This window comes from Pogoniulus pusillus, chromosome 18 (assembly GCF_015220805.1).
Source record: "Pogoniulus pusillus isolate bPogPus1 chromosome 18, bPogPus1.pri, whole genome shotgun sequence".
Lineage (NCBI taxonomy): Eukaryota > Metazoa > Chordata > Aves > Piciformes > Lybiidae > Pogoniulus > Pogoniulus pusillus.
Genome location: NC_087281.1, coordinates 3,160,445 through 3,173,731, shown reverse-complemented (window position 1 = coordinate 3,173,731; position 13,287 = coordinate 3,160,445). Strand labels below are relative to the sequence as shown.

The 13,287-nt window shown below is 48.6% G+C and overlaps 2 protein-coding genes across 2 annotated transcripts in view; one reads left to right on the top strand and one right to left on the bottom strand.

The window, feature by feature from the left end:
- SLC22A3 (solute carrier family 22 member 3) overlaps positions 1-2,057 on the top strand; it is a 29,531-nt gene extending 27,474 nt beyond the window's left edge. The window contains exon 11 of the mRNA XM_064158195.1: positions 1,813-2,057. Within this exon, the coding sequence (XP_064014265.1) occupies positions 1,813-1,870 (58 nt within the window). The 3' untranslated portion in view covers positions 1,871-2,057. The remainder of the gene's footprint in view (positions 1-1,812) is intronic.
- Positions 2,058-6,927: 4,870 nt separating this feature from the next.
- Positions 6,928-13,287, bottom strand: part of LOC135183276 (plasminogen-like) — a 37,702-nt gene continuing 31,342 nt past the window's right edge. The window contains exons 16-19 of the mRNA XM_064158193.1: positions 13,135-13,275; positions 11,367-11,473; positions 8,354-8,499; positions 6,928-7,243 (exon numbers count right to left, since the gene is read on the bottom strand). Coding sequence (XP_064014263.1) covers positions 7,082-7,243; positions 8,354-8,499; positions 11,367-11,473; positions 13,135-13,275 — 556 coding nt within the window. The 3' untranslated portion in view covers positions 6,928-7,081. The remainder of the gene's footprint in view (positions 7,244-8,353; positions 8,500-11,366; positions 11,474-13,134; positions 13,276-13,287) is intronic.

The window sequence follows — 13,287 nt, the reverse complement described above, 5'->3', positions numbered from 1 at the left end:
TGGCCTGAGCAGTGCTGAGCACAGGGGCAGAATAACCTCCCTTGTCCTGCTGGCCACACTGCTCCTGATGGAGGCCAGGATGCCATTGACTCTCTTGGCCACCTGGGCACACTGCTGGCTCATCTTCAGCTGCTCTCTACCAGCACCCCCAGGTCTTTTTCTTCGTGGCTGCTCTCTGGGGTTGTTGTGGCCAAAGTGTAGAACCCTGCACTTGGCCTTGTTCAATCTCATCCCATTGGCCTCTGCCCACCCATCCAGCCTGTCAGGGTCCCTCTGCAGGGCTCTGCTGCCCTCCAACAAATCCACAGCTGCTCCTAGCTTGGTGTCATCTGCAAACTCACTGATGCTGGACTCAGTCCCCTTGTCCAGCTCATCAGTAAAGCTATTGAACAGGACCAGACCCAGCACTCAGGGTGCAAGAGACATTGCTAAGTACAGCTTCCAACTCTCTGCTCAGGCCTTCCTTCAGTCAAAGCATGCTGCAAAGAAGAGCCTTTTATCACAGTTTGTGAAGTCACTGAACAATAATGTAGAGGAAAATTCATAGTGGAAGGACTGTAGGCAACAGCTTACACACTCCTGGCACACAGCCAGTCAGATTCCACACCCACTGTAGATGTGTGGAGAACACTCACAGCTTAGTTAAGCTTCTGGAGGAGCCAACAATATCTATCAATGTTTAAAGCAGTGGATTTGGATATTTCATCAGCAACTTTTGCCTGCCTCAATTTACAAATTAAAGAAGAAGATTTCAATGCAGAAAATCAGTGTTTCAGTACTGCAGCTTGGACTCCCACTTGAGTGGCCCAGTCCTGTTCAATATCTTTATTGATGACCTGGACGAGGGGATTGAGTCCAGCATCAGTAAGTTTGCAGATGACACCAAGCTAGGAGCAGCTGTGGATCTGTTGGCAGGTAGGAGAGCCCTGCAGAGGGACCTGCACAGGCTGGATGGGTGGGCAGAGGCCAATGGGATGAGACTGAACAAGGCCAAGTGCAGGGTTCTGCACTTTGGCCACAACAACCCCAAGCAGCACTACAGGCTGGGGACTGAGTGGCTGAGAACAGCCAGGAGGAAAGGGACCTGGGGGTGCTGGTAGATAGTAGCTGAACATAAGCCAGCAGTGTGCCCAGGTGGCCAAGAGAGCCAATGGCATCCTGGCCTGCATCAGGAGCAGTGTGGCCAGCAGGACAAGGGAGGTTATTCTGCCCCTGTGCTCAGCACTGCTCAGGCCACAGCTTGAGTGCTGTGTCCAGTTCTGGGCCCCTCAATTCAAGAGAGATGTTGAGGTGCTGGAAGATGTCCAGAGAAGGGCAACAAAGCTGGTGAGGGGCCTGGAGCACAAATCCTATGAGGAGAGGTTGAGGGAGCTGGGCCTGTTTAGCCTGGAGAAGAGGAGGCTCAGGGGTGATCTTATTACTGTCTACAGCTACCTGAAGGGGCATTGTAGCCAGGTGGGGGGTGGCCTCTTCTCCCAGGTAACCAGCAATAGAACAAGAGGACACAGTCTCAAGTTGTGCCAGGGGAGGTCTAGGCTGGATATAAGGAAGAAGTTCTTCACAGAGAGAGTGATTGGCATTGGAATGGGCTGCCCAGGGAGGTGGTGGAGGCACCGTCCCTGGAGGTGTTCAAGCAAAGCCTGGCTGAGGTACTTAGTGCCATGGTCTGGTTGATTGGCTAGGGCTGGGTGCTAGGTTGGACTGGATGATCTTGGAGGTCTCTTCCAATCATGTTGATTCTATGATTCTATGATTCTATGATTCTTCCTGCTTCTTTCACCCTCATATCCCTCTCCTCTTCTGTTTCTCCAGTGGTTTTGGTGTATGTGGCAAGAAGCAGAAGCGCCAGGACACCGACTCTTATATCTGACCTCTGAAGGACAGCATTGAGCATAGAGCCCTGTTCCTACACTGGGAACGACTTCTCCACCTGCCACCACTTCAAACTTTGCTGCAGAGTGTGCATTAAGCTCCATGTTCTCTTTCTCAGCATAAGGATGTTTAAAACAAGCAATGTATTTTTCTATGAAGGTGGAATAAATGTGGTGTTTTTCTGAGCATGCTGTTTGTGGTTGGCCTTTGGCAGGAGGCACTGTCCAGCCCAGTGGGCTCCTCCTTATTTCTGAATAGATTTGAATCATCTAGAATCAGAATCACAGAATCAGTCAGAGTTGGAAGGGACCACAGGGATCATCCAGTTCCAACCCCCCTGCCATGTCCAGGGACACCCTACCCTAGAGCAGGCTGCCCACAGCCTCAGCCAGCCTGGCCTTAAACACCTCCAGCCATGGGGCCTCAACCACCTCCCTGGGCAACCCAGTCCAGGCTCTCACCACTCTCATGCTCAACAACTTCCTCCTCACATCCACTCTGAATCTCCCCACCTCCAGCTTTGCTCCATTCCCCCCAGTCCTGTCACTCCCTGACAGCCTAAAAAGTCCCTCCTCAGCTTTTTTGTAGCCCCCTTCAGATCCTGGAAGGCCACAAGAAGGTCACCTGGGAGCCTTCTCTTCCACAGCCTGCACAGCCCCAACTCTTTCAGTCTGTGCTCACAGCAGAGCTGCTGCAGCCCTCTGAGCATCCTCCTGGCCCTGCTCTGGACACACTCCAGCATCTCCACAGCCCTCTTGTAACAGGGGCTGCAGAACTGGCTGCAGTACTCCAGGTGGGATCTCAGCAGGGCAGAATAGAGGGGGAGAATCACCTCCCTGGCCCTGCTGGCCACACTGCTCCTGCTGCAGCCCAGGCTCTGGTTGGCTTTCTGGGCTGCAAGTGCACACTGCTGGCTCCTGTTGAGCTTCTCCTCCAGCAGCACCCCCAAGTCCCTCTCCTCAGGGCTGCTCTCCATCCACTCACTGTCCAGCCTGGATTTGTACTTGGCATTGCCTCAACTTGGCTGCAGGACCTTGCACTTGGTCTTGTTGAACCTCATGAGCTTGGCTTGTGCCCACCTCTCCAGCTTGTCCAGGTCCCTCTGGATGGTTCCCTTCCCTCCAATCTGTCTGCTGCACCACACAGCTTGGTGTGGTCAGCAAACTTGCTAAGGCTGCACTCAGTGCCTCTGTCCATGGCAGCCACACAGATGTTAAACAAAAATCTGTTTATTTCTCTTGCTGCCATATAGCTTTGAAATGCCACTGGTTAAGAGTTTTATGACTTTGAGGAGGAGAAGATGGGTATTTCATAGAATCATAGAATCAACCAGGTTGGAAGAGACCTCCAGGATCATCCAGTGCAACCTAGCACCCAGACCTGTCCAATCAACCAGACCATGGCACTAAGTGCCTCAGCCAGGCTTTTTCTGAACACCTCCAGGGACAGTGACTCCACCACCTCCCTGGGCAGCCCATTCCAATGCCAATCACTCTCTCTGCCAACAACTTCCTCCTAACATCCAGCCTAGATGGAATGGGCTGCCCAGGGAGGTGGTGGATTCACCGTCCCTGGAGGTGTTTAAACAATTGATGGGTTGGACTGGATGATCTTGGAGGTCTCTTCCAACCTGGTTGATTCTATGATATGAATTCCTGGATGGGGCACTTAGTGCCATGGTCTGGTTGATTGGAGAGGGCTGGGTGCTAGGTTGGGCTGGATGAGCTTGGAGGTCTCTTCCAACCTGGTTGATTCTATGATTCATAGAGCAGGGATGACATGTTTTGTTTTTCAGCCCTGTGACCTTCTGGCACTGGCTCCTGGCGGCTTCTAAGCAAGCAGTACACTCCCTACAGTGAAGGACATGAAATGTTCTAATGTTCAAAAGGTATCCTATCACCAGCATGGAATTAAATAAATAGAAGAAAGCCAATGAGCTCTCTTAAAGGACCTTAGAATCTCACAAAATAACATATTTGGCACAAGCAGACATAAGACTGAGTTTTGAAGGTTGATACTGCAAATGAGTAGTGCTACCCTTACAATCTGTGCAGCTGAATGACTGCTGCTCCATTCTCATCATCTTAAGAGCAGATGTAGGCAGGTACCTGCACGGGGAGATTTCTGTCCTTACAACAGCTCCCGACTTTCCTTGCCTTTTCCTAGCAACTGCTGGAGGGAACGGGACCTCTACCAGTAATCTCAGCCTAATGTTTGCATACACTGAGCAGAAGGTGATAAAGGGCTGCTTTTCAAGGCTGCTTCTGACTTGCTCCAAGGCATATTTGAAGGTCAATGGGATGCTTAGCAAAAGCCCGTAGTGACTGATATGTATGCATCTCCTATCTGCCTAATTAGCAATATCTAGAAGACAACAGAAAACAGGAGCCACTGCTGCAAGGAAGAGCTCCACCAACGCAGTCTGCAGATAGCTGTAATCTCATGGGGGCTGGCTGGCAGAGACCAGCTCTGGGCTTGCACTGGCTGGGTGTCTCCTCTTAACTCAGGGTTGGAGTGCAGGTGCCTGGCCCTGCCTTGTCTTGCACCACTGCCATGGCCCTGGGAGAGCCAGGCTGAGGCAGTCCGATGTGGTGCTGTATGGGCTAAGCCTCCCTCTTCCTTTAAATGCTTCTTCTTAGTGAATCTGACATATTTTCACTTGATTTCTTACACACTACAGCAGTCTGAGAAGGACAGCGAAGGGAATTTAACAATACCAATTGCCAAAGCAATGTCAATATTAGTTGGGGGCTACTGCTGTTTGAGGAGCTTAAAATAGGAGAAGACAGGCTTCTGGCTGTTCCTAGCATCACAGAATCAGCCAGGGCTGCAGGGCACCACAAGGTCATCTAGTTCCAACCCCCTGCTATGGGTGAGGATACCCGACCCTAAATGGATGCACCCAAAGAGTGGCTGTCGATGGTTCCATGTCCAAGTGGAGGCCACTGACAAGTGGAACCCCTCAGGGATTAGTCCTGGCACCAGTCTTGTTCGAGGCCTCCAAACTCATCCAGTCCAACCTAGCACCCAGCCCTGTCCAATCAACCAGACCATGACACTAAGTGCCTCAGCCAGGCTTTGCTTCAACACCTCCAGGAACAGCGACTCCACCACCTCCCTGGGCAGCCCATTCCAATGCCAATCACTCTCTCTGCCAACAACTTCCTCCTAACATCCAGCCTAGACCTCCCCTGCCACAGCTTGAGACTGTGTCCCCTTCTTCTGTTGCTGCTTGCCTGGCAGAAGAGACCAACCCCACCTGGCTACAGCCTCCCTTCAGGTAGCTGTAGACAGCAATGAGGTCTGCCCTGAGCCTCCTCTTCTGCAGGCTGCACACCCCCAGCTCCCTCAGCCTCTCCTCACAGGGCTGTGCCCCAGGCCCCTCACCAACTTGATATTAGGAGAAAGTTCTTCCCAGAGAGAGTGATTGGCATTGGAATGAGCTGCCCACATAGGAAGTGGAGTCACCATGCCTGCAGGTGTTCAAGAAAAGCCTGGATGAAGCATTCAGTGCCATGGTCTAGTTGATTGGACAGGGTGGAGAGATAGGTTGGACTGGAAGAGCTTGGAGGTCTCTTCCAACCTGGTTGATTCTATGATTCTATGACACAGGGGACTTGGATTAGATGACCTTTAAAGGTTCTAAGGACAACAGAAATTTCTAATACATTAAACATGTACCATGTGCATCTTACAGTGCTTGACAGTTATTTCAGTGCTTCCACTTTGGACTAACTTTAGAGTGAGCCCATTTTTTAATTCACTTTTTTATACTTCTTCTGCAACACTTTTACTTTTGCTGAAACACAGATTTCCATGTCCATTAAAACTATGGAAACACAAACCAAATGTCTTTCTTTCTTTTTCTTTCTTTCCTTTTCTTTCTTTCCTTTTCCTTCTTTCCTGTTCTTTCCTTTTCTTTCTTTCCTTTTCCTTCTTTCCTGTTCTTTCATTTTCTTTCTTACCTTTTCTTTCCTTTTTTCATTTTCTTTTCTTTCCCTTTCTTTCCCTTTCTTCCTTTCCTTTCCTTTCCTTTCCTTTCCTTTCCTTTCCTTTCCTTTCCTTTCCTTTCCTTTCCTTTCCTTTCCTTTCCTTTCCTTTCCTTTCCTTTCCTTTCCTTTCCTTTCCTTTCCTTTCCTTTCCTTTCCTTTCCTTTCCTTTCCTTTCCTTTCCTTTCCTTTCCTTTCCTTTCCTTTCCTTTCCTTTCCTTTCCTTTCCTTTCCTTTCCTTTCCTTTCCTTTCCTTTCCTTTCCTTTCCTTTCCCTTTTCCCCCTTTTCTTTCTTGCATTTTCTTTCTTTCCTTTTCTTTCTTTTTTTCTTGCATTTTCTTTCTTTCCTTTCCTTTTCTTTCCCTTTTTTCCCTTTTCTTTCTGACATTTACTTTCTTACCTTTTCTTTCCCTTTCTTTCCCTTTCTTTCCCTTTCTTTCCCTTTCTTTCCTTTTCTTTCCCTTTCTTTCCTTTTCTTTCCTTTTCTTTCCTTTTCTTTCCCTTTCTTTCCTTTTCTTTCTTGCATTTTCTTTCTTTCCTTTTCTTTATTTTTCTTTCCTATTCTTTTTTTCTTTCCTTTCTTTTCATTCTTTATTTCTTCCTTCCTTTTCCTTTCTTCTTTCTTTCCTTCCTTCTTTCCCTTTTTGCTTAATGCTAGTGAACATTTCTAACAGAACCTGATCTAGTGTGGGGTGTCCCTGCCCACTGCCACGGGGGGTTGGAACTGGATGATCCTTGTGGTCCCTTCCAACCCTGACTGATTCTATGATCAACTTCATATACATACATGACCTGTACAGTGAGATTCTTCTTTGGTGTATATCATAAAATCAGTAAGAGGCTCAGACACCTCAGAAAATGAGAACTATTTCACTTTGTTCATTTGCTGCAAGCACAACATCTTGGCAAAGTCCACCTTAGAACACAAAAGTCACTGTAGAGCCTCCTGTAAGATTAAAATGCAGATGGGGTTGGGATTTTTGGCACGTATTTCAGAGGTGGGTAGGTCTGTTGCCAAAGACAGCAAGCCAGAGAACATACAGACAGAGGGCTGCAGACCACCAGCTGGGTTCTTGAAAAGCACTGTCAATGTATAACAGTTTAAAAGGCACAATCATATTTATTTTACTGTGGTGTGATTGGTTGTAGGTTTAGCAATGCAGCTGGAATCTGTCTCATGTGTGTGCTGCTTTCCAGGAGAGGGCACTTTGTAGCCACCATCAGTAGTTTTCCATTATGCTCTTAATCCAAGGAATATAGTTGGAAACTCTAACATAAACGCCAGGTTTCATGGGTTGGGCACAGCCAAGACCCCAAGAGGTGACTCCATGTTGGACAAATTTATCTTGGTCCTTGCAGACCAGAGGTCCTCCACTGTCTCCCTAAACAGAAAAAGAAAGTGAGGGTTTCTTCAAGGACAGCCCCATGTGTAAGAGAGGACAGAGAAACTAAGTACAGCTCACATGTGAGGAGCACACAAGGTGTAACAAGTCTTTGGAGTTCTGGTCAACTCCAGAGGAGTTCTCTAAGCGTGTTGTAAAGCCCTTCCCCCATCATCCAAGGACTAGCTGTTTCTTTCTGAAGTAAGGGTGTTTGTTGAGAAGGTGTTGCTCTGTTAACTGAGCCAGCCTGGATGTTGGTACTAGCTTAGCTGAGGAGAATAGTGGACTGGAGAAATGAAAATCAGACTGTGAGTCATTTTAAAGTGAGCTTCCTTACATCTGTCCCAGGCAGCCCTGTGTTACCATGAGCACTGTAATTCAGGCTCACCCCAAAAATCAGTTAGCTCCCCAGCTGCAGGCAGGTGTGCTAGTTTGAGCCTAGCTGGGGTATTTTGGTGAGAAGAATTAGACTTAGGCTGTGAGAAGGAAGCAATGGTGATGTCTACTGCACTCATAGGCTTGCTGAGATGGACAAGAACAAGAACACAAACGTAGATAACAGAGTTGCTGTGTGTCTCTGGCTGCATGCACTTTTCTCCCTAACCTGTTGTCTGTGTAATTAATCCTTCTGCTTTCTAAGCCCCCTGGCTGACCCTCCAAACTCACTTTGAACATAAGGCAAAGTCTGGTGTAAGGTAGAAGGGTGGGAAGGAGGTGGAAGGGTGGTTGGGAGCCCCTCCTGGGGACTCTGGTTTCTGGGAGGGCTGCTGTGTTTCTGTATTACTTTTTAACTTGTCTATTTCTGTCTCTAGCTGTACAGATTGTAAATAGCTGTTTGTGTATAGTGCTGAGCTGTAAATACAAAGCTTCATTCAATGTCCAGATTGACTAAGTCTAGTCTGGATGATTTTTTAAGTGTGTGGGGGTAGGTAACACCCAAACCATCACAGCAAGGGAACAGTAAAAGCCATGTGCATATCATTTAGCTCGTGTGCCATGTGGAGTGACACCACCACAAGGCTAATTCTGAGTCTCTAAATTCCAGGTAGCAAAGCACTACTGGAGTCAAATGTGTTTACAGACAACACTGATGCTCACAGTCTTCCTTACCTGGCAGCTGTCTGTGCCCCCATGAATATTCCCAGCACACAGCTCGTGTTTCTGGACTCTGCCATTCAGGAATTCAGGGCGGTTGCATATTTTGTTCTCAATCACAGGGAAGCCAGTTTCCTTCAAGTAGCCATCCCCACCAGTTCCTTTGCAAGCAGAACCAAAACCACAGTGAAAGCACAACACATCACAAAGGTAAAGGAACACAGTCACAAAAGAGCAACAAAATGCATATGTGGCTAAGCAGTAAAATAATCATAGTGTTTGTACACTATGCATAAACTTTCCAAATGAAGTGACACTGGAATTGGTAAGCATTGTCCCAGAATCTCTTAGATTGGGGAAGCTCTTCAAGCTCATCGACTCCAGTCATTAGTTTCACACTGACAAGTCCTTGACTAATCCAAAGCCCTCAGCACAACATCTAATCACTAGGAATCACTATGGTTGCAAAGGACCACCAGCATCATCCAGTCCAACCTTCATCCCAGCAGCCTTCATCACCAGGCCATAGCCTCAAGCACCACATCCACTCTGCTTTTAAACACCTCCAGGGATGGTGACTCCACCACCTCCCTGGGCAGCCTGTCCCAGTGCCTGACCACCTGCTCAGGGAAGAACTTCCTCCCAACATCCAATCTCAACCTCCCCTGATGCAACTTGAGGCCATTTCCTCTTGTCCTATCATTAGTAATCTGGGAGAAGAGACCAGCTCCAGCCTCACTGCAACCTCCTTTTAGGCAGTTGTAGAGGGCAATAAGGTCCCCTCTCAGCCTCCTCTTCTCCAGACTAAACACCTCCAGCTCCCTCAGCCACTCCCCATAGGTCATGTTTGCCAGATCTCTCCCCAGCCTCCTCACCCTTCTCTGCACCCACTCCAGCACCTCAATGTCCCTCCTATACTGTGGTGACCAACACTGGACACAGCACCCGAGGTGTGGTCTCACCAATGCTGAGTAGAGAGGCATGATCACCTCCCTGCTCCTACTGGTCACACCATTGCTGAGACAGGCCAGGATGCTGTTGGCCTTCTTGGCCACCTGGGCACACTGCTGGCTCATGATCAGCTGTTGGCCACCAACACCCCCAGGTCCCTTCCCGCCAGGCAGCTCTCCAGCCACTCCTCCCCCAGCCTGTAGGGCTGCTGGGGTGGTTGTGGCCAAAGTGCATGACCTGGCACTTGGCCTTGTTAAACTTCATGCAGTTGGCCTCAGCCCATGGCTCCAGCCTGTCCCAATCCCTCTGCAGGGCCTTCCTACCCTCCAGCAGATTGACACTTCTGCTTCACTTGGTGTCATCTGCAAACCTGCTGAGGATGCATTTGATCCCCTCAGCCAGGTCATGGATGAAGAGATTAAACAAGACTGGCCCCAAAAGTGAGCCCTGAGGGTCTCCACTTGTGACTGGTTGCCAGCTGGACTTAACCCCACTGACCACAACTCTCTGGGCTGAGCCATCCAGGCAGTTTTTAACTCAGCCAAGAGTCCACCTGTCTAAGCCATGAGCTGCCAGCTGCTCCAGCAGAATGCTGTGGGAAATGGTGTCAAATGCCTCAGGGTCGTAGTACTTCATCACCATTTGTTTTCTAACTGTTTTCTAACTTGCTGCCTCTGCAAAGCATCCACTGTGTGAAAAGCTTTCATGCAAGAGTCAGTTTAGATAAGAAAAAATAATGTAGACCTGAGTCAAGGTGGTCCTTTAAATTTTGGTGGTACATAGAGCAGCATCTAGCTATATGCACAATATATACAGCTCCATAGCTATAGCACAACAAAGCAGCTGTTTAACAAACTACCTCCACCGTTGTTGTTCAGTGGGTGCTCGAAGTATGCAGCCACTCTGAGAACAAAACAAACTGCAGGAGAAATTTAGCATGCAGATAACATTTAGTCCTGCCATAAATAAGGGATAAGTAAACCTCGACAGGCTGAGGGAGCTGGGGTTGTTCAGCATGGAGAAGGCAGCATGGAGAAGACTTTAGAGCAGCCTTCCAGTACCTGAAAGGGGTATATAAGAAGGCTATTGACAAAGGCTTGCAGTCAACCTAGCACCCAGCCCTAGCCAATCAACCAGACCATGGCACTAAGTGCCTCAGCCAGGCTTTGCTTCAACACCTCCAGGCACAGTGACTCCAGCACTTCCCTGGGCAGCCCATTCCAATGCCAATCACTCTCTCTGCCAACAACTTCCTCCTAACATCCAGCATAGACCTCCCCCACCACAACTTGAGACTGTGTCCCCTTCTGTTGCTGCTTGCCTGGCAGAAGAGATTGTGCTAGTTTGAAGCAAGCTAGAATGTTTTGGTGAAAAGAACTAGATAATGGGCTGTGAAAAGGAAAACAATTGTGATGTCAACTTCTCTCACAGTCTGGCTGAGAAGTCTGGGAACAAGAAAGTAAACATTAGATAATATTCTCCATTTTGTTTTTCACACTCTGCCTTTGTCTTCAGACCTAGCCACATCTCCTTAACCTCACTGCCACTAACCTTCCCTCTTAACCTCTTGGCTGCACCTTTATTCCTTTCTCAGGATTTGAGGTAAGGTTGAGAGGGCAAGGGGAGGTGTTGGGGTGGTTTGAGAACCCTTCCTGGGGACTCAGGTTTCTGGGAGGGGAGTTGTGCTTCTGTATTACTTTTCCTTGTATATTTCTGTATATAACTGTATATGTTGTAAATAGCTGCTTGTATATTGTGCTGCTTGTAAATAAATAGCTTCATTTATATTCCTGGAGCCCTTCTGACTTAGCTGGGGCAAATACAAAAGTGTGGGGGGGAGGGTGAGATCCAAACCATCACATTTTTATTTGGCGCCCAACGTGGGGCTAAATTCAAGACCAACCCCACCTGGCTACAACCTCCCTCCAGGTACTTCTAGACACCAATGAGGTCAGCCCTGAGCCTCCTCTTCTGCAGGCTGCACACCCCCAGCTCCCTCAGCCTCTCCTCACAGGGCTGTGGTCCAGGCCCCTCACCAGCTTTGTCACCCTTCTCTGAACTCATTCCAGTATCTCACCTTTTGTATCCCCCCAGCCTGTCACATAGCACTCCTCCCTTCCTCCTAACACAGCATCTTCTTTTGGCAAGCAAACTGGGATGACATGGTTGTTGATGACTGCTGGGCTGGAAGAAACAAACAAAAGACCAGTAGAGCAACAATCGTTAGCGCATTTATCCCAGCTGTTATCCCAGTTGTTATCCCAGTTGTTATCCCTCATACCACCTGCAGCTTCCTGAAAAGATTTTATGTGCAGTCAACATTCTCTTTGAAAATGTGCACTTCAGGCAGTGGGGTTTTCTGATGTGCAAACTACACACAGAGTATGCATGCATGCACATGTGTATGCCTGCAGAGCGCTCCACACCATGGAGTGTGTCCTGCAGGAGTGCTGTGTAAGAGTGGAGAGATCCGAAGTGGAGAACAGTAACAGGGTTTTGACACTGAAACTGCTGCCATAAATCCAAGAGAATTCTTTCACTTGTGCTAATGTCTGGACAGCAAAACTCAGTTACAAAGCTACTTAGGTGTGTGAGTTAGTATCATTTATTATTAGTATCGCTGGCCAAGAAGGCCAATGGGATCCTGGGGTGCATTAGGAAGAGTGTGTCCAGCAGATCAAGGGAGGTTCTCCTCCCCCTCTGCTCTGCCCTGCTGAGACCTCATCTTGAATACTGCATTCAGTTTTGGGCTCCCCAGTTGAAGAGGAACAGGGATCTGCTGGAGAAGGTCCAGCAGAGGGCTATTAGGGTGATGAGGGGACTGGAGGGAATGGCTTATGAGGAGAGGCTGAGTGACCTCGGGCTTTTTAGGCTGGAGAAAATAAGACTTAGAGGGGATTGGATAAATGTTTATAAGTGTCTAAAGGTTGGCCAGGAATGGGGGGACAGGCTCTGCTCACTTGCTTCCTGGGATAGGACACGGAGCAATGGGGAGCAATCACCCAGCCCCAGACAATCAACTACACTATGGCATTAAGTTCCTCATCCAGGCTTTGCTTCAACACCTCCAGGCACAGTGACTCCACCACCTCCCTGGGCAGCCCATTCCAATGCCAATCACTCTCTCTGCCAACAACTTCCTGCTAACATCCAGCCTAGATCTCCCCCGGCACAGCTTGAGACTGTGTCCCCTTGTTCTGTTGCTGCTTGCCTGGCAGACGAGCCCAACCCCACCTGGCTACAGCCTCCCTTCAGATAGTTGTAGGCAGCAAGGCCCTTTGGCAGCTGCAGGGACTTACTCCTCTGGATTGCACAGTGCCTTGGTGAGAGTTTCAGATGAATGGAAAAAGATGTAAGAGGGCCCATACTGAGTATTGCATCAAACACTCATGTTTGCCTGCAGACTGGGCAGACCTGATAGAAGAAGAAGAAATCGCCTCACCACAGCATGGAAACAGCCTAGGGTGACATCATACTAATATTGCAGCTTGCAATCCTTGTATGCTTATTAAGGCAGAAGCCTGTAGAATGCAGACTGAATGCTCCTCTAGGCATTGCCATCTCCTACTTGGCTGCCACTGCCTCACCTCCCAGCAACTCTCACTCAGCACACTGCCAGTCTGGGTTACTGTCCCTAGTTTTCTTCCCTTCCCAAGGCAGGCCTTTCCCTTTCAGAAGCCCTGCACCTAAACCACCTTGGTTTCCACTGGAGCATCTGCAGAAAGAGATGGTCTTAGACTGCTGACTAAATGTGCTGAATATAGAAACATTTTCAAGCCACCAGTGACCACTGTTGAGTTGTTTTGCCCCATCAGAACAAGGGAATACTTCAGGTGAAAGAGTACCTGCTCAGTTTTAGCAGAGCAATGTCTGCCCTGAGTGGGCCCTTGAACAATTTCTCCACGTCTCGTTTTTGCACTGATGGCTCCAATGCTCTCTCCTTGTGCAATCCAAGGTACACTTTGTATGCAGCTGGCCGCGATGACCTGTTGGGAAAG